We start from the raw sequence: 26,928 nt of genomic DNA, 5'->3' as shown, positions 1-26,928 counted from the left end.
CTTAGATATTCTTAGTTCACTGTTGACTCCTTTCTTTGAAGTTTATCTTCAAAAGTATGGTTGTCTCTTGCACGGTATTCTTTAAGTGGCTGGACTCCAGACTTCTACAATGCCTCCCGAGGAAGTTTTGCTCCTCGGGAGACACCACTTGTTCGTTGTTATTGGTCCTTGTCCTTGTCCTTGTCCTCGACCCACTAACCCACATACTTATCTTACTGTTTGATCATCCTCAGGCTCCTTTGCATCCACAGGCATGGCCCACGGCCCAATACTCCTACTCGGCTCTTTTATCCCCACAATTTATACTTGAAATTATTTGTTAACTTGATGATAAAGCATTAATATATATTTTTAATAAAATACTATTAGTAATTTAGAAACAAACACACACACACACACACACAAGGAAGAGGGAAAGAGGTTCTACCACAAAAGCTATGATAACTTCTAAGGAAGAGTGGGAGAAGTTATACTACACAAAAACACACCATTTTAAATAATGTGAGACAATTACCCATTCTTTTAAATAAATAAAAAAAATTATTATAGAAACAAACACACACAAGTTTAATATAACTTTAACTAGTATACAAACATACATTAAAATTAAGTTAAAAATTTTATATTAAAGACTTTATGAATGGGTTACTCAAAATCAAATACTGGCAAAAACTTTTTAGACCAAAATAGAGTGCAATAACTATTATCTATATTTATTTTTTACGTTCGAATTCGGTCGGGTAATGTGTTGGGGGTCTAATATTGATACGTCTGCCTCCAACCCTGAACATAGTATTGTAACTTTGGCTAAAAGGCATACTAAGCAACAGTAGTGTTACGTAGGAAGCCATTATATCAGAATAGTCTATAAATGATATGAATGGTGAAGGTTACCTATGGAATGCAAATAATAAAATAATTGAGGCCATATCATAGTCTATAAATTTCAAATCAACGTCGTTATCCATTAGGTTCGTAACACGATGAATTTAATTAAAAATTGAAAGGAAGATACGATTGAGAAAAGTAAAATTGAAAGGAAGATATGATTGAGAAAAGTAAAAGGGGCAGGTCAGATCAACAACCAGTCCAATATGAGAAATAAAGAAAAGGAAAGACTTAGAGAGAGAGAGAGAAAGAGAGAGAAATAAAGAAAAGGAAAGACTTAGAGAGAGAGAGAGAGAGAGAGAGAGAGAGGATTCAGCAGATCCTATTAACCGAAAGCTTTTTTTTTTTTTTACAAGATAGAATTCTACTCTAGCCTAATCTAAGTGTATATGTGTGTGAAGCTCTCTCCTGAAAACTTGAATCCCGACTCTTGCCCCCCACACCTCACAAGTACTTATACTTGTGGAATAACCGGAAGCTTCTAAAAAAATGGTTTAGTATTGTATTTTTTTATTCTTTGGCTATGATGTCATGTGAGATAGAATGTAACGATTCTACCCCAACTGTGAACTGTGTAGATATTGTCTACTTTGGGGATCACACCCCTCACGGTTTTGTTCCCCCTCTAAGGCACACAGCAGTAAGGGAAAAAGGCGGGCGAGATTGTTACATAGAACGAGCAATCAAATGAGGTGGGTGGGGTTAGGGGTGTCCATACAACCCGATGACCCACTCAACCTACCATACCCACCCGAAACCGACCGGCCACCACCCAAACAAATCAATCCAATAGTCGCCGGCAGGTCTTCACCCACAGAACCTGATCCCTTTGGGTCAGCTGGCGGATTTCCTCCCCAAAGACCCTAGCCACTCAACTCGACCATAAAATCAACAAAATTCAGCGAGATCCAAAGGTTTTCCGACAAAGAGCTTCTTGAAATCCACTGCAATCCAACAGATCCTGCGATATTTTTTATTTTCCAACGAAGAGCAACATGAAATCCACTAGATCTAGCGAGATCTAGTCCAAATTCAAAGGATCTGGCCAAATATTAGCTAGATCTTGAATGATCCGGCAAAATATCGGCACCGGCGGCGAATTATCAGCACTGGCTTCAAAACCCAAAACCTATCGACAACCTACCCGAAACTGACGGACCCGAACCAGATGATCCGACCATTAAAACAGGTTGATTTCGGTTTTGATTTTCACCCACCCGAAAAGTTTGGGTCGGGTCCAGGTTGGGCACAAACCGGACCCAGCCCGACCTGTGGACACCCCTAGGTAGGGTAATGGGGTTATTTTAATTTCAAGTTTTTTTTATTAAATTTTTTTAAAATTAGGAAATAAATAATAAAATTAAAATTAAAACATTAAATTATGGCCAAAACGATATTGTTTGGGGCAAGTTAACAGCTAATATGGATGGTGAGTTAAAGATGGACTGAATTGAAGAGGTTTAAAACTTAAATGACTGAAATGACAAAATACAAATTTAGAAAACTGAAATGAAAAGTGATGAAATAGGGTGAGTTTTGTATTTTGGCCTTTAAAATATGATCATTTTTGCATTAATTGTGAATATTTTTGTAAAATAGTAAATATAAACAAGTATAAAAAGATATTTTTAACTGAACCAATATTGCAAAAAGTGCAGTTCATATAAGCAAAATTGTTATACAGTATACATATTTCTCTAATATAATGAAGAACTAATAATGATTCATTTACCGAAAGAAAAATATAATTAATGAAGAAAGTTATTCACAGACAGTAGAAGCAACAAAATATCTTGATCCTGTTTGAACTATGTGAAAAAAAAAAAAAGAAGAAGAAAAAGAAAAAAAAGAAGCTAGCTTTATTTTATTTAGCAAAAGAGAAAAAGCGAATAACTAGTTATTTCATTTCACCTCTAGATCATACACCAATAGTAGAATCTTAAGCGAAACTTCAATCTAAACAATTATTTTCTTTACATTCTTTGCTACGTTCCTCAAGCAATACACATCAAAGCGATCATGCTTTCGTAATTAGGGTATAATTTTCATGTCTCTCAATCGCCCCACCCACATCCCAATACTCTTCAATGTATTTGCATACCCAAAAAACCCAAACTCATGACTCTTGTTCATGCTACAAACATGTGGAAAATCAAAATGCAAAACCGCATTTAATGCCTCTGGACAAACAATTTCCTCCATGTTGATCTTGTAGAGCCCATACTTTTCAACGATCTCATCCCACCCCCTTCCCCTCTTCTTCATCATCCCAACCCAATCAAACTTTTCATTCTCATCAAATGGCACAAACTCAACATCAAAGACCTCACAACACACCTTCCATAAACTTTTCCACGTATAAACATCACCATTGGTGCAATTAAATGCTTGGTTCTCAGCATTAGCCGTGACTATAGCCCAAATTTGTTGCTCCGCTAACACACATGCATCTGACATATCGCAAAAATTCTCCCATGTGTACTTTGTACTTATTAGAATTATAATTAAGCAATTAAACTTACGATACCAGCTCTACACTATAAATAATTGATGCAATGGCTTAAGACCCGAAGTAGAAAAAAAACCCCAAATTTTAATTTATAAGCCCAACTATTGGCCAATAAATAAAATAATTTTTTTATCAAATAAAAAAAAGTACATTCACGATATTTTTACAACAAATTTTAAGTAGCAGGTTATTATATGTTGTTATTGATGGCAAAAAAATAATTGTAATGGTGGATTCAAATTAGAACCAATAAAAAATATTATGAATATAGTACTTCTAAAAAAACAAAGAGCAATACACTAAAAAATTTAACAGATGTGGAAGGTTTTGTCATATTTTTTGTGCCTATAAACTTTTAAAAGAAAATTTACGGGATTCATGTTAATTAGTAATAGTTCTGCATCTAAAATAAGATAATAGAGTTAAAGTAATATTTAATTTTTTTTAAAGTTATATATATATATAGCCTAAATTTTTGTTTTCCCCTTAAACCCCAAGTGCATTAAGCTGCCTTGTAAACTCATCATCTCCTAATACCACAAATTTATAGTAAAAAGTCATAAGTTTGATCTTTGTTATACTCTACATTTCATTTAAATTGTTAAAAAATCTCATGAATTGGGCTTCATTTATTATGGCGGAGTATTATAATTGTAATTAATTAAGTACCTGGATATCGAAAGGGCAAGCCTTGGTATCTACAGATGGTAGCATACACGCATAGAGTCAGTAATGTATTGTAGAAGTTTCTTGAGGATGCACCAACTATAATAGAAGAGCGATGCACAGAATATGTGAGTGATGGTGAGTATGAAGCCAAAAGGTCTTCTAGAGCATAATAGAAGTTAGAGTAGGGTAGTCGAGGCATGTCCTCTTGAAATGGAGGTTCATGATGCACAAGTTGGGCTCCAAGAACTGGATCAAAAATCGGTCCCATGTAATGTTTGGTGCCAGTTTGCAATGTTATATGACATAGCCGTGAAGGTGTGGCTGATTTGAGAGCTTTGATAACATTTTCAAGCATGGCAGAGTTGGCAGCTATGTTAGATTCTTCGTTTTCACGGACTTGGATTGCTACCCAAAAGACATGGGTGATTTCATGGGCTATTGGGGAGAGATGTTTGAGTGTGTCATCAAAGTTTAAGGAGTCAAAAGTTATGTAATGGTCAAGGGTGGAGGAAGGGAACCATGTTGGTTTGGCGCGGCGGGTTGAGCCGTAGACTTTCCACGGACCACCAAGGGCTGTTGGACTCTTTAAAGCTTCAGCCAAGCTCAACCCTGCCATGCCTGTCACTCCCACAACCAGTGCTACTGGTGTGTTAGTGTTAGAGATCTCCTGCTCCATGAGAGATAGAGAGAGAGAGAGAGAGAGAGAGAGTTTGATCAATTGGTTTGGGGTTCAGATATGAATGGAAGGCGTTGTTGTTGTTGTTAGATTGTGTGGCGTCTTGGGGAGAAACAACTGGTCTTTTTTTTTTATTTCTTTTTTTTTTTTGTTGAGAGGAGAAACAATTAGGACCCGTTTGGTATGTTAGTTTAATCAATAATTTTCAGTTTTTAAACAACATTACACGTATTTTTATACATTTTTTCACCCACATGTATTTTTAAAAATACATATAACGTTATTAAAACAACGTTACTAAACGATCCCTTAGTCTTTGAGCCCACTCTCATGGAGTATAGTAGTTGGAAACAAGTGTAAAATCACTCGGGTGGACCGTGGACCGCTTAATTTTTCAAAGTTAGGTATGACCTTAAACTATATAATATCTTAAAGTATTATCCCTTGCAGTTCTTCTACAACTACATTATTAGTCATAACCTTGACGCAATTGATGAAGTTACCATAGAAAAGTAGTATTTCTAAGGCTTTTTTTTTCCTCTAAATTTGAGCATAACTTTGAAGACAATACATAAATATCTTCTGATATTCATCACATCAGGATAGGATGTGACGAAATATTTGTTGCTTTACTTTGAAAGACTTTGTAGGCTTTTTTAACCACCATTTTATGACTTAACATTGCTTTAATCTAGCCTGGATTATAGAAGATACAAAATTTAACATAATATTGTTTTTGATCTATTGGTTTGGGGATGAGCTATAAGTGGTGGAAGGCGTTGTTGTTGTTATACGTGGCGTCAAAAATCAAAGAGAAATTCCATATGGTTGTTCTCTGAATTGGCTTTAGTAATCAGAGAGATTTTTACAATCTGATCTAAGAATGAAATGAGCCTAGTAAGTCAATGATGTACAAAGATGGATTTATATACCATGTACCACGCACAACTCTGATCTGAAAGAGATAGAAATTGAAATGAGCTTAGAAAGTAAATGGCGTACAAAGATGGATTTATACACCGTGTGAGCACGCAAAACTTACTCAACTGTGTGAATGTGACTTGTGAATGATCGAAGGAAAGTTATAAGTCACACAAGTTAGCAAGTTGTGAAATTAAACCATAAGCAATTCAGCAAGTTGATTTGGTTTGGGGATTTGAAATGAGTGGAAGGAAATTGCTAATGGAGCTGGCTATATTGACCGGCATTGGTGGGACAACCTATCACTGTTAAGCAAAGACGGACCTAGGTGGGGGCCCGGGCCCCCCGGGTCCAATTTTTTTTTTTTTAGTTATTAGATATTTTATTTTTTAGTTGGGTCTCCTTCCAAAACTTTAGGTCTCCCTTCTCCTCAATAATTCTAGCTAGTATCACCCAAATAACAACTATCCAACCCAAAAACTTAATAAAAACATTTACGATAGTGATTGTATTTTAGCAACAAAAAAAAAAAAAAAAAACTATTTTACCACCAAAGAACCAAAAAATTATGTGTTATTGGAAAAACTAAAGCTAAATTTTTTGCAACTACAGTAAACTAGTATAAATACCATTTGACTGTAGCAAGTTGTAAAAAACAGAATACAATATTTTATTAAGATTATACCTCTTCCTTCAATTAAAAAACTCAAGTTCTCTCATTTCCTTTATTATTTTAATGAGTTATTTATATTATTTTAAATTAAGTGATAAAAAAATAGAACTTTTTTTTTTTTATAAACACACACACACACATATATAGGGGAAGAGAAATGAAATAAGGGAATATTGGATATATTATAAAGTAAGGTTAAAAAATAGATAAAGTAGCTATTAAAAGCTAAAATTTTTAGCACCACTATTGTAAATGCTCTAACTTCAAAAATAAAAATAAAAAATCCTAACCAACCTAGTATTAAAAAAAAATTGTTTTTGTTTTTTTCTTTGTTGGTAAATGATTGCATTTTAATGTATTTAGAAATGACGATTTTATGTATTTATGATTTTTTAGTACTATATGGATGCTTATTTGGAGGTTTTTTTTTCTTCTTTCTATCTATCTATATATATATCACTTTTTTTCAAAGTACAAATATATTTTAATCCACTTTTAACAAAAAGCAATAAATAAATAAATAAAAACCAAATAAGCTGATACAAAATAGACACCTAATGAAGTACAAAACAAACACCATCAAATATTTCATTAATCTAAAATGGCTTGTACTTTTTTGAGAACTTAATTGGTTTATTTATGAAAAAAGTTTAGCTCCAAACTGATTTAAAATTATTTTTCTTCAACCCACTATCCATGTGTAGCTTTAATCTCATGACTTTTTTTAATGAATCATGTGATTTATATAAATAATACAAATGAATAATTTTATAAATTGCCACGTTATAAGTTGGAAAAGATATCTCAAAAATAGTTTAGAACTAAACTTTATACTTTATTTATTAATGTACTTTTTTTAAAGCTTTATATATATATATATATACACACTCGCGCTCACTCTAAAGTCCACATGTTATTCTAGGTCAGTTTTAGAGTGAAATGGTCACTCGACCCAATCACATCAAGTTTGCAATTGTGCCACCCAACGTGGACCATGGGGATACGAGTCTTCAACCACCATGGCTTTGTTATTCCAACAAGCTGATCAGTCAAAATTGTTAAATATGGTCTAGATATTGTTGATCATGGCGGAGCTAATACTTATGATGGAGATTTGATGAATCTCATCGAGATCTCACCAAATTTGACCAGAATCTCACTATTTATGGTAAAGAAACCAACATATTAGCAAGACACAATGAACTATGACAAAGAATAGCAAACTACTAATGGTGGTTTTGGTCAAATTGGTTGGAGTTGGTTTTAGGTAAGGAGAACAACTACTTAATTCATTATTGTTGATTTTTCTTGGTAAAGTCCTGCCTACTGCCACTTTGGTCGGATTAATCGTAGCACCAATTTTGAATCCCTTTAAATTGATCGACAGCTAGCCACTCTTTCTAACCTCTTAAGGCAGTCAGTTAATCCTTTATATAACCAACCATTCTCTACAAACCTAACAGCTAGCCATTCTTTCTGACCTGTTAGGCAGTCAGCCAACCCCTTATTTTGATTTATTAAATCTGTCATATATTCTCATTAATTTCAGTTTTGACTTATATTGTGATAGTCTGCGTAGATGTAACTATTAGCTAATTTATTTCCTAGTAGTTAATGATTATAGATATGCTTGTTTTGTAAGAGTAGAATAAGTTTTTTGATGTAAACTTAACTTAGTTTCAAACCTTGACAAAAACTTTGTTTCTCCAATTATTTTCTCTGTAATTCTAGCTTTTATTATTAATTCTAATGCAATTTTAGTTTAAGTTCTTAGTTATTTGATCTTGATTTTCATAAAAAAGCCTCAATTGGATTTGTAAAGGCCAATCCGCTTTATATACTCGTACAACAATATATAATAAATAAACCAGATGGCAAAAATAAATTGCAAGAATTATTAATTACCAAGAATTTAAATTTTTAAAAAAAATTGGGAAACATTTCAATCAAAAATAATAATTAATATCGTTCCCACACAATATATTTCCCCCTATGCAACAATATTGTTGCTGAAAATCCACTGTAATTTTGTACAACTTAAAAAATAATACAAAAGTCAAACTATATATAAAAAAGAAGGATTATTATTACAAGTTGCTATGTTTCTACAAATTCCTGAAAATCCCTTCAAAAAAAAAAAAAAATTCCTGAAAACAAAAATAAAAATGAAAAAAAATCTAGACCCTTAAAATCCTGACCGTCCATTCCTAATACTGGACATCAGCATCGACCCACAACTTCTCAGCTCCATGAACCAGGACACCTGCGCGGCGCACGGAATCAAACAACGGAAGCACCAACTGGCGAAGGTGTAGAGGGCGAGAGAGCTCTTCCTGTACGTCGATGGACACGGCGGAGACACGGATGTCTTGGAGGCGGAGGGCGAGCTTGTCGCCGACGCGGGCGGCGGTTCTGGAGTCCCAGAGGCGGTGGTGGCGGGGGAAGCGGTTGAGTCTGGCGCGGTAGAGTGGGATGAACTCTTGCTCTGAAGAGGAAGCCATGGCGATGATGGAGGCGGTGGTGGGTTGAGTCACCTGTGCTGTTAGCTTGCGGCATGAGAGGACTAGGCGGAGCTGGTGGTTGGGGTTGGTGCACATTATTCAGATCTCGCTATGATTGCTTAATTTTTTTTATACCAAATGGGTTGGATGTAAATGTGTATGAGATTGTATTGAATTGTGTTCATAACGCAGTTCTTGTTTTTTTTTTTTTTTTTAAATGTTTATTTATTTTCTTAATAAAAAAATATGTTTATTTATTGGTATATGTGTGAGAGATCTAAAGTGCAAATTGCAAACTACATATATACAACCATTGTCAAGGTTTGAAGTAAGAGATTGAATTCATAGGGTGTGGCTTGATAATAGGGGTCTTTGTCCCCGCATCTTTGCTGTTCGAGCGCTCATACTAGAGACCACATTTTTTTATTCAGCCAAAAAAAGTAAGAGATTATGGTGTAAGCATCGCTATGATGCAACATCATTTTTATTTTTTTCAAATAATTTCTCATAAAAGAGTATAGTCTAATACTAGGGGTGGCAAAATTTGACACGACCCGCGAACCCGACACGACACGACACGAAATTAGCAGGTTATGGGTTGAGGCTTAACGGGTTCGTGTCATATTCGGGTTGACACGACTAACCCGTTTAATAAATAGGTTGGGTTAGTGTTGAACACATAGAACTCGTTTGACCCGTCTGACCCGTTTAATTAAATGATATTTTACCAATATACCCTTCAAACTCTAGGTATATAAACTTATTAGTTGTTGTGATTTATTTTCTTTGACATATTGTGATTGATTATTTGTGATATTGGGATATGCTTTAATTTTGAATGATTATTTATGATGCAGTTACTCGTTAATTCTGAATTTTATATTAAAAATATTTATTTGTTTGTTTTTTCATTAATTTTTATTTTTCATTTTGATAAAATCTGATAAACAGGTCGACACGACTGACCCGTTTAATAAATGGGTCGTGTTAGGGTTGAGGAATCTTGACCCGTTTAATAAACATGTCGGGTTAGTGTTGACCTATGTAGTCGAATACTCATGACTTGACACGACATGAACTTGACACGACACGAACCCGACACGCGAACACAAATTGCCACCCCTATCTAATACACATGATCATTGTCCCCTTAAATAAATCCAAATATTAATTAAGAAAACATAAATAAAAAAATATCATATCCAAACTACAAAAGACTTAGCCAAAGCTAGATTTTTTTATTTTTGCAAAATGATACCATTTTTGAACAATTTTATTAGTTAACAACGTAAACTAATATCTCAAGTCTCTTAATCTCAAATTCACTATAATAAATTGAGTCTAAGAGACTCGAGTTCCATATTCTTGCAGAGTTAAGGTGGATTAAATCCCCCATGTGGAACTCGAGTCTGTAAGTTTCATGTTCTTGCAGAGCTAAGGTGGATTAAATCCACCATGTGGAACTCAAGTCTTACAAACTCGAGTTCCTTCTCTTTCCTTTCTTCCTTTACTCTTTCTTATTCTTTCTCCATCTTCTGTCGTCCCACTATTCTTATTCTCCTTTCTCAAATTCACGCAAAAATAAATTAAAAACTTTCCCTTTATTAATGGCTGAGAACGGTAAGGAGAAATTGTAGGCAAAGCATTCGATCCGGGCTGACTTCGCTTTTCGTTGTGGGTCTCTGGGTTTGCAAGTTAAAGTTGAAATGAGTTTGTTGTTTTGTTGTGGGTCTCTGGATTTGCTTGGGTATTTCATTGTTTTGCTCTGAGTTTGCCTCTACGTTTGCTGATTTTGCCAATTTGCTTGGGTATTTCATTTGGGTTTGCCTCTACATTTGTTGATTTGCTTGGGTATTTCATTGTTTCTCTCTGGGTTTTCCCCTATCATTTGTTGATTTCATTTAAAGCTTTGTGTTTGTTGATTTCATTTAAGGAGAGACTCAAGTTCCACATTAGCATTGCCAACACATGGAACTCGAGTTTCTTAGACTTGAGATGTTAGTTTAGCTAGTTTGGAAATATTGCTAACTAACAAAATTGTTAGAAAAATGGTGTTATTTTGCACACAAAAAAATCCGTCAAAGCTGCCACCATTAATGATGTCGTTCAAACCAGCCCAAGCACAAATCTCAGAGTTAGAGCAAGAAAGCAAAGATAAATTTCACAAACACAAGAAATCAAAAATTTTGATGCCACCAATTCAAAGAACCCAATCACTCACTCACTCACTCTCTCTCTCTCTCTCTCAAACCCAATCCTCTCCCTCCAATCCTCTTTGTTCTCTCAAGCCCAAAGATAGTTGAGTTCCAACACCATACATGACACAACAACAAATGTACTTTCCTTCACCATAACACAGATCCATATTAAGAGCACAACCAAAACCACGAATTTCTTGTAGCCAAAAGAAAACCCAATCACCAAACCAAACAAAAATAAAGCAAATAAAAGGAGGGAATTTGGGTGGCCTGTGTTGTTGTAGCCAAAAGTAAACCCATTTTCAGAAGATTTTTTTGGCTAAAATGTAAAACTCACCCTCTAAATTTTAACAGTTTTCATTTTAGTCCTCTAAGTTTGGGTTTTGTCATTTCAATCCTCAAAGTTTCATTTATTCTCAATTAAGTCTTCCGTTAACAATCTATTAGTTGCTGCAGTTATCTATAGCAAAACAACATTATTTTGTCATTTTATTTAAAATTAAATTTTATTATTTATTTATTAATTTTAAGAAAACATTAATTTAAAAAAAAACCCATAAATTAATTTTAAGAGGTTGTATAGAGAAGAACAAGACCAAAGAACAAAAAAAATTATTTCTCTCTCACCCAAGAAAGAAAAGAAAAGGCCAAAACCCCACCATGGCTGACAAGAAAGAACAAGAAATGAAAAAAGACATATGGCCTAAGTGGATCTGGGATCAAAGATGAGATTTGTGCAATGCAGATGTATGGGGAGAAAAAAGACACACTGATGTAGAAATTTTCAAAAGATGGTGAGTTTAGCTTGGCCTCGGCTTATGCTTTGGAAACTTGACATATGGCCTAAGATTAGCTCATTCATGTGGCTGTGTCACCACAACAATGTCCCGGTCAGGCAAGTCATAGCAGCAAGAGGTATTAGTTGCAGCATAATATGTCCATTATGCAGAACTCATGAGGAGACAGTTCTCCACCTATTACGGGATTGCTCCTTTGCTGCTACCTTTTGGAATTCAATCAAAATGCCTCAATCTCTATCAAACCTTGGCCACCTCAACCTTCCTGGGTGGCTGCAAAGAAACTGTCAGTGCAGTAGCCAACTTCAAGTCAATGGCCTCCCTTGGAGCACTCAATTCCTTTTTGGAGTGTGGAGTCTGTGGAAGCACAGGAACAAAGTAGTGTTTGAAAACATTCCTCTAAATACTAATCTCCATAAATCTTTCACCCAGCTAGCAGCGGAATACTTCTTTTGTGTAGGGAAACCACTCTGAACCAAGCAATACTCAGCCATTCTTGTGCGCTGGCATAAACCAGCTGAAGGGTGGTTCAAACTGAATTCAGATGGTGCCTCCATAGGGAACCCGGGGAGTGCAGGAGCAGGTGGATTGATACGTGACCATAGTGGAAATTGGGTTAAAGGCTACATGAGGAATATTGGGGTGGCCACGAGCATCATTGCTGAGTTTCGGGCTTTAAGAGATGGCCTACTGTTGGCTTCTCAACTGGGCATTAACCGTTTAATTATAGAACTTGATGCAAAAGTTATTGTTGATCTCATGCTCTCCAACAATACCTGTAACAGAGCTTACACACCACTCCTAAATGATTGCAGGCACCTGCTGTGCCACTTTCAGCGTTACAAGATCAATCATGTCTACCGGGAGGCGAATAGATGCACGAATCTGCTTGCGAAAGAAGTCTGTGCATGTTCTACTGCTTTTGTTGTATTAGATAATCCTTCTTTTGTTAATCTATGTAGTATTTTGGACTCAGATGCTTCGGGTCTGTACTCTGTAAGGCTCACAGCCAGTGACTTGCCTGTTTTGGACTTTTAGTTTCAATGAATTCTCCATTCTAACCCAAAAAAAAAAAACCTCAATTTTCACAGATCTAAAAAACGATGCCATCCTTAAGAACATCTTCATTGTTAACACACCTCCATCACCAACCTCCATTTCCTAAGATTACAAAGAAACCTTAGTTGTTGGACAACACCTAGATTGCAATATCACCTTAACTCACCCTAGCACTAGCAGATTCCACCTCCAATTCCATTTAAACCCTTCAATCCTTTCTCTCATTGACTTATCTTCAGGTCTATAAGTCTCTATCTTTGTTTCTTTGTTTGATACAAAACTGAGCCAGTTGGGTTTTTGTGTTTATGGCATTCCTATTTTCAGCCGTTGAGTACCTCCTGGAATGGCACTGCCGAGCACACCTCTTGACCGTTGTGGAGCTGAGCCACCGAGTATTCCTATACCTTCTTCTTCCTCTTGGTCTCTCTTCTCCCTCTTTTTCCCTCTTAAAATTAATTTATGGGTTTTTTAAATTAAAAAAAAAACGTTTTCTTAAAATTATTAAATAAATTAAAAATATTTAAAAAAAAGACTCGTCGTTTTGTTATTGATAACAGTAGTAGCTAACAGATTGTTAACAAATGATTTAATTGAGAATTAATGAAATTTAGAGGACTGAAATAAAAAAAACGTAAACTTAAAAAACTAAAAAGAAAATAGTAAAACTTAAACTTTTCTACTTCTACCGAGGTCATGATTAATCATTTTTAGCCCAAAAGGCATTCTTTTCACTAGTTGAATTTTGCCACATTAAGTAGCTTCCCAATGGGCTAAGTGCACTTACATTGATGGTGTAAAAAATTTTAGCTTTTAGCACTTTAAAACATATTTTTATTTATTTTAACACACCATTTCACAACTCACCTTACATCAATACTCTTATTTTTCATATCACAGTCAAACACTATTCATTTAATTATTAATTTCTTTCTCACTTCCTCTCTCTTCCTCTTTACCAAAAAAACCCAACAAACCCACAAAACCAGCCATAAAACCTGATGGGACTGATGAAATCAACTACAGACGAGGTCAATAAGACAGACGAGACCGCTCTCTGAGACAAGCCTAAGCAAGTGTCCACGTCATCGACAAGGATATCAGGATCATTCAATGCCATCAATAATGCCCCGAACAGTTACAAAACCAGCTGGACAGACCATTGATGGCATATTAAAACCCCATTACTCAGCAGGAAGCGTTTCCAAGAAAAGCATTAACATCACAACATCAACAACAATGGCTAGAATCCAGAGCAACATATATAAAGCCCTCACATTGTCAACAGAAAGTACGGATACAATTACAAGATATACTAAATTATTCTAACATATTGTTATAAACTCTCTTGTACTGACTTTGGCATCGAAGGCGTTGTGGCAGGCACCACACTGGTGTCCATTTTAGGGAATTGCTACTTCCATTGCGATGCAAGCGAACATCTAGCTCCATCTGGACGAACTCACTACAACTGACGAACTTGCGTTTCATCAGTTTGGTGCCGTCTGTGGGAACGACATTCTCGTATTCAGATTTGAGTACGTAGTTTCCAATCAACCGTTGTATTCAGATGGAGTCCAACCAAGATTCTGCAGCCCTAACTCTGCAAATTCAGGCTCTTGCGGCTACCGTCGAGGAGCTCACCAGACAGAATAAGGAGATAAGGCAAAGACTTCAGTAGGAAGAGGATCGGTCCAAGACCAACCTCGAAGATGTGGGAGATAGCCACAGAAGGAGCGACCGCCGAGGGCCCACCACTCAGGATGAATCGAGCTCAGATCTCCTCCAAGAAATAAGGAAGAAGATGGACGAGCTGAGAAATGCCATCAAAGGGAAAACGGACCAGAGCTTGGATAGAATGGTCAAGACGACAAATTCGCCCTTCACTTCAGCAGTCTTGGAGTGCCATGTACCATCTCAGCTTGAATCGTTTGATGGTTTGAAAGATCCTCTGGATCACCTCAACACCTTCATGATAACTCTGGGCCTCCAACAGCCCCCCGACGAGATCCTGTGTCAATCCTTCCCCACCACTCTCAAAGAAGCAGCAAGGGAATGGTTCACAAAGCTGCCAACGTCATCTATTGATAACTTCGAACAGTTGGGCAGCGCCTTTTTGCGCCACTTCGTCAGCAGACAACGCCTGAAGAGACTAGCAGACCATTTGCTCACCATCAAGCAAGGAGAGAAAGAGACCTTGAGGTCATATGTGAAACGCTTCACTCGGGAAACACTAGAGGTGGACAAAGCTGACAACAAAGTGCAGCTGACAACCTTTAAAGCTGGGTTAAAATCCAGAGAGTTTGTAGTCTCACTCGCAAAGAATCCTCCCAAGACAATGGCAAAGATGCTCCTTAAAGCGCAGAAGTACATGAATGCTGAGGACGCGCTAGCCGCCATTAAAGATGTGGAGAAAACAGAAAAAAGGGAAAGAGGGAAGACGATCGTAAAGGGTGAAAGAGGGAGCGTCCAGATTGTCGGCCTATTGACGGGAACAAAAGGAGAGACGAAAAAACCCCACGAAAGGTAAAATTCACTCCTCTAGTTATGCCTATTGATAAGATTTTAACGTAGATTAAGGATGAGCACTACCTTAAGTGGCCAAGGCCATTACATTCATCCCCCAACGTGCATGACAAGAACAAATATTGCCGATTCCACAAGGATCACGGCCACTACAAGGAGGATTGCAGGGACCTAAAAGAGTAAATAGAGGAGTTGATACGAAAAGGAAAATTGCAGAAGTATGTGAAGAAGGGAGAGCCCAGCAAGTTCAGAGACGGCAATAAGCACTAGTACAAATCCTCGTCTAAGAATGGGGATCATCTGTTCCAGCCACCACATGATGTGATCGGGGAGATAAAGACGATCGTAGGGGGGCCATTCGCAGGAGGATCATTCAAATCACTTTAAAAAGCATACCAGAGGCAGGTAAATAGCGTCCACATGATACCCCCGTTCAAGTAGAGACGGATGAACCAAGACATGTCTTTCAACGAGGAGGATGTTAGGGGAGTGAAGCAGCCTCACAATGACCCCTTGGTCATCATGTTCACGATTGAAGGGTTCAATACCGAGCAATTACAGACAAGGTTAATAAGCTATTATCAGCAGGCTTTATCCGGGAGGTTCACTATCCTGATTGGCTCGCCAACGTCGTGCTAGTGAAAAAAGCAAATGGGAAATGGAAAATGTGCGTGGACTTCACGGACCTGAACAAAACTTGCCCGAAAGATAGCTTCCCACTACCAAAGATAGACCAACTGGTGGACACCACGGCCGGGCATAAGTTGCTGATGTTCATGGATGCTTTCTCAAGGTACAACCAGATAAAAATGGCTGAAGAAGATCAAGAAAAAACTGCTTTCATCACAAGTCAAGGGCTCTATTGCTATAGGGTGATGCCCTTCAGGTTGAAGAATGCAGGGGCAACGTACCAAAGGTTAGTAAACAAGGTGTTCAGCAAGCAGATTGGTAGAAATATGGAGGTGTACGTGGACGACATGCTCGTCAAGAGTAAGGAAGAGCTTGGTCATCTGGACGACCTGGAGGAAATGTTTGCCACCCTCAAAGAATACCAGATGAAGTTGAATCCTAGCAAGTGTGTCTTCGGCATAGTCTCGGGGAAGTTCTTGGGATTCATGGTGTCCCAAAGAGGGATAGAAACCAACCCGGAGAAAGTTCGGGCCATTCTTGACATGACATCGCCCAAGATCGTCAAAGAGGTCCAAAAACTCACAGGAAGGATCTCAGCCCTCAATAGGTTTGTCTCTAAAGCGATGGATAAATGCCTACCCTTCTTCAAGACATTGAAGCAAGCTTTTGCCTGGACTGACGAATGTGAAGCAGCATTTCAAGAACTCAAATGTTACCTGAGCAATCCACCCCTTTTGAGTCCATCCAAGGAAGGAGAAAATTTATATTTATACCTAGCAGCGTCAGCCTTAGCCGTGAGCGCAGCCCTGATTCGAGAAGAGGACAAGAAACAACTTCCAGTTTACTAGTCAGCCAAGTTCTCCAAGGAGTAGAAGTCCGATATCCCAGGATTGAAAAGATTGCATTCGCCTTAATAGTAGCTTCACGCAAGCTCTGGCCGTATTTCGAGGCAAATCCCATCGTAGTAATGACGGACTAACCCATCAAGAAGTCCATGAATAAGCCTAAGGCAGCAAGGAGAATGGTCCAGTGGGTAATTGAGCTCAGCCAGTTCGACATCGAGTACCACCCTAGAACAACCATCAAGGCACAAGCTCTGGTGGACTTCATTGTTGAGTTCACCCTCCCAAAAGATGACAACCCCAACAATGAGACAGAACAGTGGATGATCCAGACTGACGGTTCGTCAGCCCAAAAGAGGGAGGGAGGACAAGTCATCATAAACACCCCTAACGAAGAAATGCTCAGATACGGAGTTCAACTGAAGTTTCCAGCCACCAATCCGAGTACGAAGGAATATTAATGGGGCTGAGACTAGGGAAAGCACTCGGGGCTAAGAACCTGCTCATCCAGAGTGACTTGAAATTAGTAACAGGGTAGATCAAAGAGGAGTATGAAGCAAAGGAGGAAAGAATGCAGAAATACCTCAAGCTAAAGAAACATCTAGTCCGAGAGTTTGGTAAATTGGAGCTCTTGCAGATCCCAAGAGGCCAGAACATGGCAGTAGACGAGATCGCGAAAATGCCCTCGTCAGAGGAAGGGTCAACGAGCATGGAGTTAGACATGGAGATTCAAAAATGCCCCAGCATCGAAGAAGTTCCAGCATTTGCAATCTAGAGCGTAAACAGCTGGATGACACCGATTATGTCTTTTCTCCAAGACGGGCACCTCCCTCAAGACGCCAAGGAGGCCAAGAAGATCAAAAAGAGGGCAGCCAGATTTACAATCCTAAATGACACTTTATACAAGAGGGGCTTCTCTATGCCTTACTTGAAGTGTGTCGACGAAGAAGAAGCCAAATACATCTTGGAAGAAATCCACGAAGGAATTTGTGGAGACCATGATGGCCCTAGATCCTTGGTAAGCAAGGTCATTCGAACATGTTATTTCTGGCCAACTATGCAGGTGGATGCGGTAGAGCTCGTTAAGAAGTGTGATAAGTGTCAGAGGTTCGGGAATGTCCAGCGACTTCCAGCAGAAAGACTGACAACGATAGCATCCCCGTGGCCATTCGCACAATGGGGAATCGATATCGTCAGCCCATTGCCCCTGGGTAAAGGTCAGGTAAGATTCCTACTGGTTGCTATTAATTACTTCACAAAGTGGGTCGAAGCAGAGGCGATAGCAACCATCACAGAAGCACGAATCTGTAGCTTCGTGGGGAAGAATATAATTTGCAGGTTCAGGATTCCAAGGACGTCATATCAAATAATGGGCGGCAGTTCGACAGCCAAGGCTTCAAAGACTTCTGCTCGGGCCTAGGCATCAAGAACCAATTCTCATCCCCAAGACATCCACAGGCGAATGGGCAAACGGAGGTGACAAACCAAACACTGCTCAAAATTATTAAAGCCAGGCTGGACGATGCGAAGGGTGCCTGGCAAGAAGAATTGCCCAATGTCTTGTGGGCCTACAGAACCGCGGCGAGAACCCCAATAGGAGAAACCCCGTTCAGGCTTACTTATGGCACTGAGGCAGTAATGCCGGTCGAGGTAGGATTGGCCAGCATCAGGCAAGAGGTATTCCACAAAGAAAACAACGACGACTAGCTATGAATTAACCTGGACTGCTTGGACGTAGTAAGAGACAAAGCTTCTGACAAGATGACGAAGTATTAGCAGAAGATGGTTGAATACTATAACAAGAGGGTAAAACTCAGACGACTTGACATAGGCAACCTCGTCCTGCACAAGGTCACCATGGCGACTAGAGACTCTGCCCAAGGAAAGCTCGGCCCTACATGGGAAGGACCCTACCAAGTCGTTCACTACTCCAGGCAAGGCAACCATGTCATGACCTAAATCCATGGAACATGAATTTAGATACATGACTAACTTGCTAACCTTACCTAACTCAATAAACATAACTTATTTAAACATAGTTCAATAAAACTCCAAATAAACAATGCTACTGATAAATCTCTTACAATAACTAAAATTCACAATTTATAATAATCTCCAAAATATTGTGAAGTCTAAACGGAATAAAAAAAAACGTAATAACTAATAATCTTTTCAAAACTCCATAAATTGGAAATAATCTCCAATATATAAAACGTGAATTACAAAATAAAGGTAACTAAAATTCTATGAGTCTTCAAATAACATTGAAGTCGCCTACAACTTCCACACTCTACCTTACACCTCACAAAGCGATCCAAGGGTTCTAATTCCCAATTACACTTTAATCTGAAAATAATAATTGATGGGTGAGCCACACATCTTGTAAGTAATTATACAGAATACACAATGGAAATAGAGTCAAGCAAAGCATGAGTTTGATTTCACAATTTCACTCAAAATATCCAATATAGTTTTCCAAACATGTAAAGAATCACTTAATACACATTTAATCAAATCTTAAAGTCTTTTGAAAACACAAACAAATAATTGATCAGAGCATAGTGTCACATAAACACATCACATATTCTCACATATAATCCTGTGAGCGGATTTACACATATATCTGATCAATTCTAAAAACACTCATTTTGAGTCACGTATCACAAAAAACAAAGTTTATACATCATATAATAATTTTCTCAATATTAACAATTGTTCTAACAATAAAGGCATGTCGAATATCACAATATCAAATTGAAACGTAAATAAAAAGATGCTTGACTCTCTTAGGGAACGAATAGGAATTGAAGAGTTTATATAAATATTTTTAAAATTCTTGAGTAAGTTTGAAAATCCAATTTGCTAAAAGAAACGTTTTAAATACCACTTTAAAAAAAAAAACAAGAATATGACTTCGAAATCACTTGGTTTGAACCAAATATAAGGAACAAGAATCTTTTTAGAAAACTTACTTTGAAACTCAATTATTTTCGGAACAATGTTTAGTTTAGAAATCATCATTTAAATGGGATTTGGACATTCAAAACGTTATTTAAAATTCAAAATTTCTCTTTAAAACATTATTTAAAAAAAGAAGAAGTCAAAGTTTCTCTTTCAAAGATGTAAAAATGCTTTTTTTTTTTATAAACTTCTAAAAATGTAAGCTTGAAAAGAATATAACTTTTGAAAATCTTTAACTTCTAAGAACCTAAGAACAAAACTTGTGCATATTATGCATAGTTACTTATAGCACTTGAATCACTCTGAAAGTCCAGCTGAAACACCCTCCAAATAGTCTCAAGATACTCTTAAATAGGACCTATAATTAATCATGAAAATTACTTAATATCTTCCACAAAATATAAAGCTTATAGAACTATACCAATGGACTCACTAGAATTATACTTTGCTGAACTAATAACACTTTTAACATTAAATTAAAGTTTCTCTAAACAATGATGCTCTAACCCATAATATTCCCTTGCATTAATCGAAACTCATACTGCCATGAGGAAGGCAGCAGCCAAAAACATCATTGACCTAGGATTTAATATAAAGCCCAATGAAAAAGTAAGAGCCATATAGCTAAATAGAGATTTGCAATCCATGGCTTGTTCTAGAGACACACAGTGGGCAACCTAGGATTTAATTATATAACATTGATGAACACGTGAAGGCTAGCTCCACGAAAATAAAAATCTTCATCCATGACTTAGTTCATGGATTACACATGGTGGCCCAACTAGAATTATATATATATATATATATATATATATATATTCAAATCCAAAAGAAGGCTTAAGCTAACACCACCGATTTCTTGAAATTCAATGGCTCAATCTATGATTATTTATATACATATAAATCTAACTGTAATATATGTACAATCCGACAGAAGACTTAAGCCAAAAGCATTGATTCTTGAAATCCCATGGCTCAATCTAGGATTTATTTATATATATATATATATATATATATATATATATATATATATATATATATATAAATCTAACCGTAATAGTGTAAGTAGAATTTTGGGACCAAAATCAACCTTTTGAACAATCTAACATCACAAACTAATTCCAAGATTACCTTATAAACTTTTAATTCCTTGTTTCTAATGGTGAGAAATCATACCTTGGACAATCTATTTGCCTCTTCAATTGTAGGTGCTCTAACTCCAAAGAAAACACCTCTTAGCCTCTTTGATAAAACCCTGACTATCTCTTCCTCTACCTTGTATTTTGTATTAGAGATGTGGGCTTAGTGGGATAGTGGGCTGTGGTTGTTAAATAAAATAATAATAATACCTATGGCCAATAATTATATTTAAAAGAAAACTTAATAATAACCCCAAATAAAAATATGTGGGTTATTTCAAGCTATCACCTGGAAACCCTAGACGGACAGAGGCTCCCATGACTATGGAACATTGAGCACTTGAAGAAGTACCACCAATAGATGTAACAAATAAATGTACTCATTCCTGAAATTAATAAAAGAATTGTTTAGCTAATGTCTTCGTGCAAACAGGTCTGGTCAATTGTAAATCACAAAAACCAAAGATGGCTAAGTAATAAGATTCTGCCTAGACGGATGTACATTACTGACTAAGCCAAAAAGATTATCTCAAAAAAAAGGCCTAAGTAATAAGATTCCGCTTAGACGGATGTACATTACTGACGAAGCCAAAAGATTATCTCAAAAAGGGCTAAGTTATAAGATTCCGCCTAGACGGATGTACATTACTGACGAAGGCAAAGGATAATCTCAAAAAATGCTAAGTAATAAGATTCCGCCTAGACGGATGTACATTACTGACGAAGCCAAAAGATTGTCTCAAAAAGGGCTAAGTAATAAGATTCCGCCTAGACGAATGTAAAATACCGATGAAGCAAAGAAATTGACAAGATCCCTGAAAAGTGTAAGTCATAACAGAAAGACGACAAGCAAAACTCTCGGGAGCAATCGCGAGGAAAAGGAAAAGCCACAGCTAAAAATTTCACCAAAGCACGGACGGATGCAAAATACCGCAAGTATAACACATGTATGCAACCACAAATGCAAGTAAGTATGCAACTATAAAAGCCCGAAAACAGCGGGCAGTTACCATTTTTTTTACATCTAAAGGCCCATAAACACTGGGCTAAAAATATTGTTCCCAAGACAGATTAAAATAAAACTGTTTTGAAATTTGGGCCCAAAATATAACGAGCACTCAAAAAAAAAAAGGGAATTTTCATAAGTATCAGGTTCAAGCGTCAGCAGCAGTATCGTCACCGGTAGAGGCGTCACTAGCAGGGGCATCAGTCTTGGTAGTCAAAGACTGGGCAACCTCGTCAGTAGCCACCTCCTTGCCTACCTCTTCCAAGTCCAGTTTCTCCAAATCCACTCCAGAGGGGTGCTTGATGAAGGATCTCCTCAAAAGTTCAAACCCCTTGAAGTACCAATTGAAGAGCACAAAGTTGTTCTCCTCAGTTTGCTGGAAACCCTTAATGGCCCTAGCAGCAATCACTTTGATCTTCTCCCTAGCAGCCACAAGTTGCTCGTCCTTCTCCAAAACCAACTGAAGTTCAGCCCTGAGGTCGTCACTTAGTTTCTTGGCCTCTTCCTTGGCAAGGTTGACATTGCCCATAGAAGTTATCAAATCTTTCTTCAACTTTGAGTTCTCCATCTCCAAGGCCTTTATCCTTGACAGCACAGACTCGACCTTAGCTTCCTGGGCAAGATACTCTAAGGAAAGGTGAATGCTCTCCCCCAGCACCTACAAAACACACAAGGGAATTGAACCTCAGAACAACGTAAAAAAAAAAAAGACAAAAAGAAAAAGGGATAAACTGGCATAAAAGCATTACCTGGACGAGCTTGTGGAGGTGACGACCCACCTGCTCCTTTGGGGACTAACCTGAGAATGCCTTAAGTCTTCCACAGTCACGACCCCATGAGCCCTGTCCACCGCCAGTCCCTGATCATCCCAGATAATAGATGAGAAAGAATCAATCTTCTCCTTCTCCTTGTCAGATATGCGCGGCCTTTTAGAAGCAGGGGTAGGGATCTCTTCAATCAAGGTGGCAGGAGAGGTCATCCTCATTATCTTGGTACCAGAAACAACGTGAGTGACGGAAGCAGTTGGAGTGACGGAAGGACCCTTCCCTGTGATGCGTACTACTTTCTTCCCAATGTTGGATAACGGCTCGTCCTTCTTGGACCTCATCTTCTCATACATATCTTTGTTGAAGTTGGTCATCATTTCTGCAAGAAGAAAACACTTGTAAAAATAAAAAAAAATAATCCAAATGTATAAAAGGGGGTCAAGACTGACGATCTCAACACTCACTCTTTTTTCCTTCGATGTTGATACTGCACAGGACGTAAAGGGATGGGTCAGGACCAAGATTATAGAAGGCAAGGGTCCACGGGTCTACCAAATCGTCCCAGCTTTCGATCGTCTGGGCATACTCAATCGTTTTCTCAACACGATCCTTATGCCTGCTCTTGAGCTTAGGCTGTCTCTTGATTGCGCAAGCAAGAAGCAAAGGAGTTAGTGACGACAACAGGAGATGCAACAAAATTAAAAACATCGGAAAGAAATACTGACGCACCTAAATTCGGGGTCCCCCACCGACGGAGCAACCTCAGGATATCACCCCAATCCTTGCTAAGGGGAGTCTAAAAATCGTCCCCGGACACAAAGAAAAACCTTGATTTCCAATATCTGAAGGACAAAGGTAAACCCCTAACGATCCTTGTTCTCCTCTCCCAGGGTACTAACTCATAATATGTGTACTCCCTAGACTCTTTCAAACGATATAGATAGACGAGCTCACCTACCTTAATCATGTTCCCGTTAGCGACCAACCATATTTCCATACAATTGACCACTATCCTCTATGAATTGGGTATAAGTTTCCTAGGAGCAATACTAAAGTAATCTAAAAGCTCCATCATAAACGGATGGACAGGAAGCCTAAGTCCACAAGTGAAAGCGGCCTTATAGAAGCACACCTCACCAGGGAAAAAGTGGCAAACCCTTTCCTCGTCATTGGGCCGACAAACACGAACCCGCTCTAGAAATTAAAACCTATCTTTGAACCTACCCACGGTGTCAGCATCCAGCCTACACACCTCCACGAGGGCGTGAAAAGCCCTAACCTCTCGAAGGGTCGAAACGGCAGTATCTCCCTCTACCGGGTCACCATTAGATGATAACCCAGTCTCGAGTTCACTGGACCTAACCTCAGACATCGATCCCCGCTCTCTCACCAAACCTTTAAACTAATCAATTGATTGGCGAAGCAAAGGAAACAACTCAGCCAAGGCAACGCCCAAACTATTACCCTCAAAAACAAAATTCTCAAGGTTTGGGAAAACGCCTAAAGACCCCCCCCCAAACGTGCGAAAAGGAAGGAAACTGAGGGGCAAGCTATCCTAACCTCAGAGTTACTAATCATGGACACCCAGGAAAGACACAAGAGAAAGAGGTAAATGCTAAAATCCCAAAATCCAGAAAACAAAAACCAAAAGAAAAGAAAATCAGATGTTTACTACCACTAAAGAAAGAAAACAAAAAGAAAAAGAGGGAGAAAAACGTACCTCAGAAAGAAGAAGAAGCCCAACACCGACACACACCAGCTCAGAAAGGAGTGGCAAAGAAAGGTTGAAGAAGAAAACACTCAGAGAAACAGTTGAAAGTTTGGGGAAAACGAAAAGTAAAGTAAGAAGAGGAGTAGTTTAAAAATCAAGGCAAAAACTGAAAACTAGTGGGAAACCCAAGAGACATACAATGGGAACATTAGCCCCACTAACCGGAACACACTACGTGGCCACAACCAATATGGCGCCGCCACTATGCATTTAATATGGCGCGAAATCCCAAGAGTCGCCTGCGGTTAGAAAAAAAAAACGTCCATCTTCTTTGGTCGTCATGACATGTCATAACGACCACAGAATCTGAGGGCAGCTGATGGGACTGACGAAATCAACTACAAACGAGGTCAATAAGACAAACAAGGCTGCTTTCTGAGACGAGCCTAAGCAAGTGTCCACGTCACCGACGAGGATATCAGGATCATTCAATACCGCCAATAATGCCCTAGACAGTTACAAAACCAACTGGACAGACCGTTGAGGGCATATTAAAACCCCATTACTCAACAGGAAGCATTACCAAGAAAAGCATTAACATCACAACATCAACCACAACGGCTAGAATCCAGAGCAACATATATAAAGCCCTCATATTGCCAACAGAAGGTACGGATACAATTACAAGATATACTAAATTATTCTTACATACTGTTATAAACTCCTTTGTACTGACTTTGGCATTGGAAGCATTGTGGCAGGCACCACACCGGTGTCCATTTTAGGGAATTGCTACTTCCATTGCCACGCAAGTGAACATTTGGCTCCATCTGGATGAACTCACTACAACTGACGAACTTGTGTTTCATCAAAACCCATCACCACCAACCATCACCACTGCTACTATTAAGCACAAAAATCACTAGCCACCGCCACTTCCTCTATCTTTCTCTCTGCCACAAAAACCCAACAAACCCATAAAACCGGCCATAAAACCCATTACCACCAGTCATCGCTACTGCTACCACTAAGCACAAAAATCACGAGCCACTGCCACTGCTACCACTAAGCACAAAACCACCAGCCATAACACCAACACCTACCAAAACGACCCACAACACCGACATCGACACCCACTTCCACAACCCACCATCATTGTCACTCACAGAGCCCAGCAACCCACCTTTGTCACCACCAAACGATCCATGAAAACCCAACAACCCACAACCCATTACAACAAAATAACCCACAAAACCCAGCAACTTAGAACACCAATGCCCCACGCCATCAACAATCTCAACCACCACGTCGTTGTTGATCTCTACTCATTTTGTTGAGAGAGCTTAAGTTAGAGGAGAAGAAGAGAAAGTGTTGAGAGAGTTTGAGTTAGAGGAGAAGAAAGAAAGAAAAAAAAATAGAGAAGAAAGAAAGGGAAATGGAGAAAGGGTAAAGAGAGTACAAAAAATATATTTTAAGGAGAAGAAGAGAGAGAAACAGAATAATTTTTTTTTTTTTTTTTATAACTTTGTAGCTATAGTGAATTGATATTGGTAGCATTTAATTGTAGCTTGGTTGTTAAAATTTTAGCTTTAGCACCATCAATGTAGCATACTTTGTAGTGTGTTGGCCTTTTAGGTACTAAAATTGCACTATGAATGCTCTAAGAAATTGCAACCAGTCAGGTTTATTAAACATTTTCCCTTAACCATGACTAAAATAGTTCCTTTCTTTACCTAAGTTAAAACAAATTTGAAACTTATCACTTGTTTAGGACACATGAGGGTCAATAGTTTCACTACTTATTCAAAAATCAATCCTTAGGAATGTCTTAAGTAGGGGTGTCCAGGCAAACTGACAACCCGCCCAACTCGTTCAACACGCCGCCACTCGATTCGACTACTTCGGCAGTCGAACACGGTTTTCGACTTTGCTAACCCGACACCCAGCAGGTCAGTTATTGATTTTTTAGTTCAAAACCCCGTGAAACCTAACCCGAACCAAAGTCCATTCAATATCTGGCCATTTTTTCCAGATTCCGGCCACTTTTTCCAGATTCCGGGCCCTTTTCCATATTCTAGCCCCTTTTTCACTTAAATCCGTTGATTTTTGGCACAATAAACATCGGATTTGGCCGAACCAGTGATTTCTCATCACGATTTGGCAGAAATCTCGCCGGATCAAACGAGATCTCACCGGATCTTGGATGGATCTAGCGAGATCTTGCCGCATTTCGAAGGATTTTGGTGAGATCGGTTTCACCCGAAACCGACCACCACCCGCCGGCAACCCGAACCCACAAATCTGTTACTGTTATGGGTCGATTGCAGGTTGAAAAACCACCCACCCGAACTATTACAGGTCGGTTGCAAGTTGGGCAAAAACCCGACCCGCCCGACCCATGGATAGCCCTAGTCTTAAGCCTGCTGTAAAACCCCTTATAAGATCTAATGCAAAAATC

The 26,928-nt window shown here is 38.3% G+C and overlaps 4 protein-coding genes across 5 annotated transcripts; 2 read left to right on the top strand and 2 right to left on the bottom strand.

Annotated features, from left to right (window-relative positions):
- Positions 1–2,762: 2,762 nt before the first annotated feature.
- On the bottom strand, positions 2,763–4,839 carry LOC142632088 (3-oxo-Delta(4,5)-steroid 5-beta-reductase-like). 2 transcript variants are annotated; one of them, XM_075806506.1, is made up of 2 exons: positions 4,067–4,839; positions 2,763–3,377 (listed from the first exon to the last, which is right to left on the bottom strand). In XM_075806506.1, exons 1-2 carry the CDS (start codon positions 4,740–4,742, stop codon positions 2,920–2,922), a joined length of 1,134 nt encoding a protein of 377 aa, XP_075662621.1. In that variant the 5' UTR covers positions 4,743–4,839; the 3' UTR covers positions 2,763–2,919. The 2 variants fall into 2 exon arrangements, with proteins under 2 accessions (XP_075662621.1, XP_075662620.1); XM_075806505.1 differs by having other exon boundaries at positions 2,763–3,338.
- A 3,561-nt stretch (positions 4,840–8,400) lies between these two features.
- On the bottom strand, positions 8,401–9,067 carry LOC142632058 (uncharacterized). The gene has a single exon (XM_075806482.1). It carries the CDS (start codon positions 8,931–8,933, stop codon positions 8,544–8,546), a length of 390 nt encoding a protein of 129 aa, XP_075662597.1. The 5' UTR covers positions 8,934–9,067; the 3' UTR covers positions 8,401–8,543.
- Positions 9,068–12,459: 3,392 nt separating this feature from the next.
- On the top strand, positions 12,460–12,870 carry LOC142632433 (uncharacterized). The gene has a single exon (XM_075806836.1). It carries the CDS (start codon positions 12,460–12,462, stop codon positions 12,868–12,870), a length of 411 nt encoding a protein of 136 aa, XP_075662951.1.
- Positions 12,871–17,805: 4,935 nt separating this feature from the next.
- LOC142632432 (uncharacterized) lies at positions 17,806–18,593 on the top strand. The gene is made up of 3 exons (XM_075806835.1): positions 17,806–17,904; positions 17,950–18,108; positions 18,225–18,593. Exons 1-3 carry the CDS (start codon positions 17,806–17,808, stop codon positions 18,591–18,593), a joined length of 627 nt encoding a protein of 208 aa, XP_075662950.1.
- Positions 18,594–26,928: the final 8,335 nt, after the last annotated feature.

Source organism: Castanea sativa, chromosome 4 (assembly GCF_040712315.1).
Source record: "Castanea sativa cultivar Marrone di Chiusa Pesio chromosome 4, ASM4071231v1".
Classification (NCBI taxonomy): domain Eukaryota; kingdom Viridiplantae; phylum Streptophyta; class Magnoliopsida; order Fagales; family Fagaceae; genus Castanea; species Castanea sativa.
Note: the sequence above shows the minus strand (reverse complement) of the source record. Positions and strands in the feature narration are given on the sequence as shown.

Coding starts and splice junctions, on each gene's coding strand:
- LOC142632058 (XM_075806482.1), bottom strand. CDS start 8,933: ATGTGCACCAACCCCAACCACCAGCTCCGCCTAGTCCTCTCATGCCGC.
- LOC142632088 (XM_075806506.1), bottom strand. CDS start 4,742: ATGGAGCAGGAGATCTCTAACACTAACACACCAGTAGCACTGGTTGTG. Junction 3,378..4,066: donor CTTGCCCTTTCGATATCCAG/GTACTTAATTAA, acceptor TAATTCTAATAA/GTACAAAGTACACATGGGAG.
- LOC142632432 (XM_075806835.1), top strand. CDS start 17,806: ATGCCTTACTTGAAGTGTGTCGACGAAGAAGAAGCCAAATACATCTTG. Junction 17,905..17,949: donor ATGATGGCCCTAGATCCTTG/GTAAGCAAGGTC, acceptor CCAACTATGCAG/GTGGATGCGGTAGAGCTCGT. Junction 18,109..18,224: donor TGCCCCTGGGTAAAGGTCAG/GTAAGATTCCTA, acceptor TATAATTTGCAG/GTTCAGGATTCCAAGGACGT.
- LOC142632433 (XM_075806836.1), top strand. CDS start 12,460: ATGAGGAATATTGGGGTGGCCACGAGCATCATTGCTGAGTTTCGGGCT.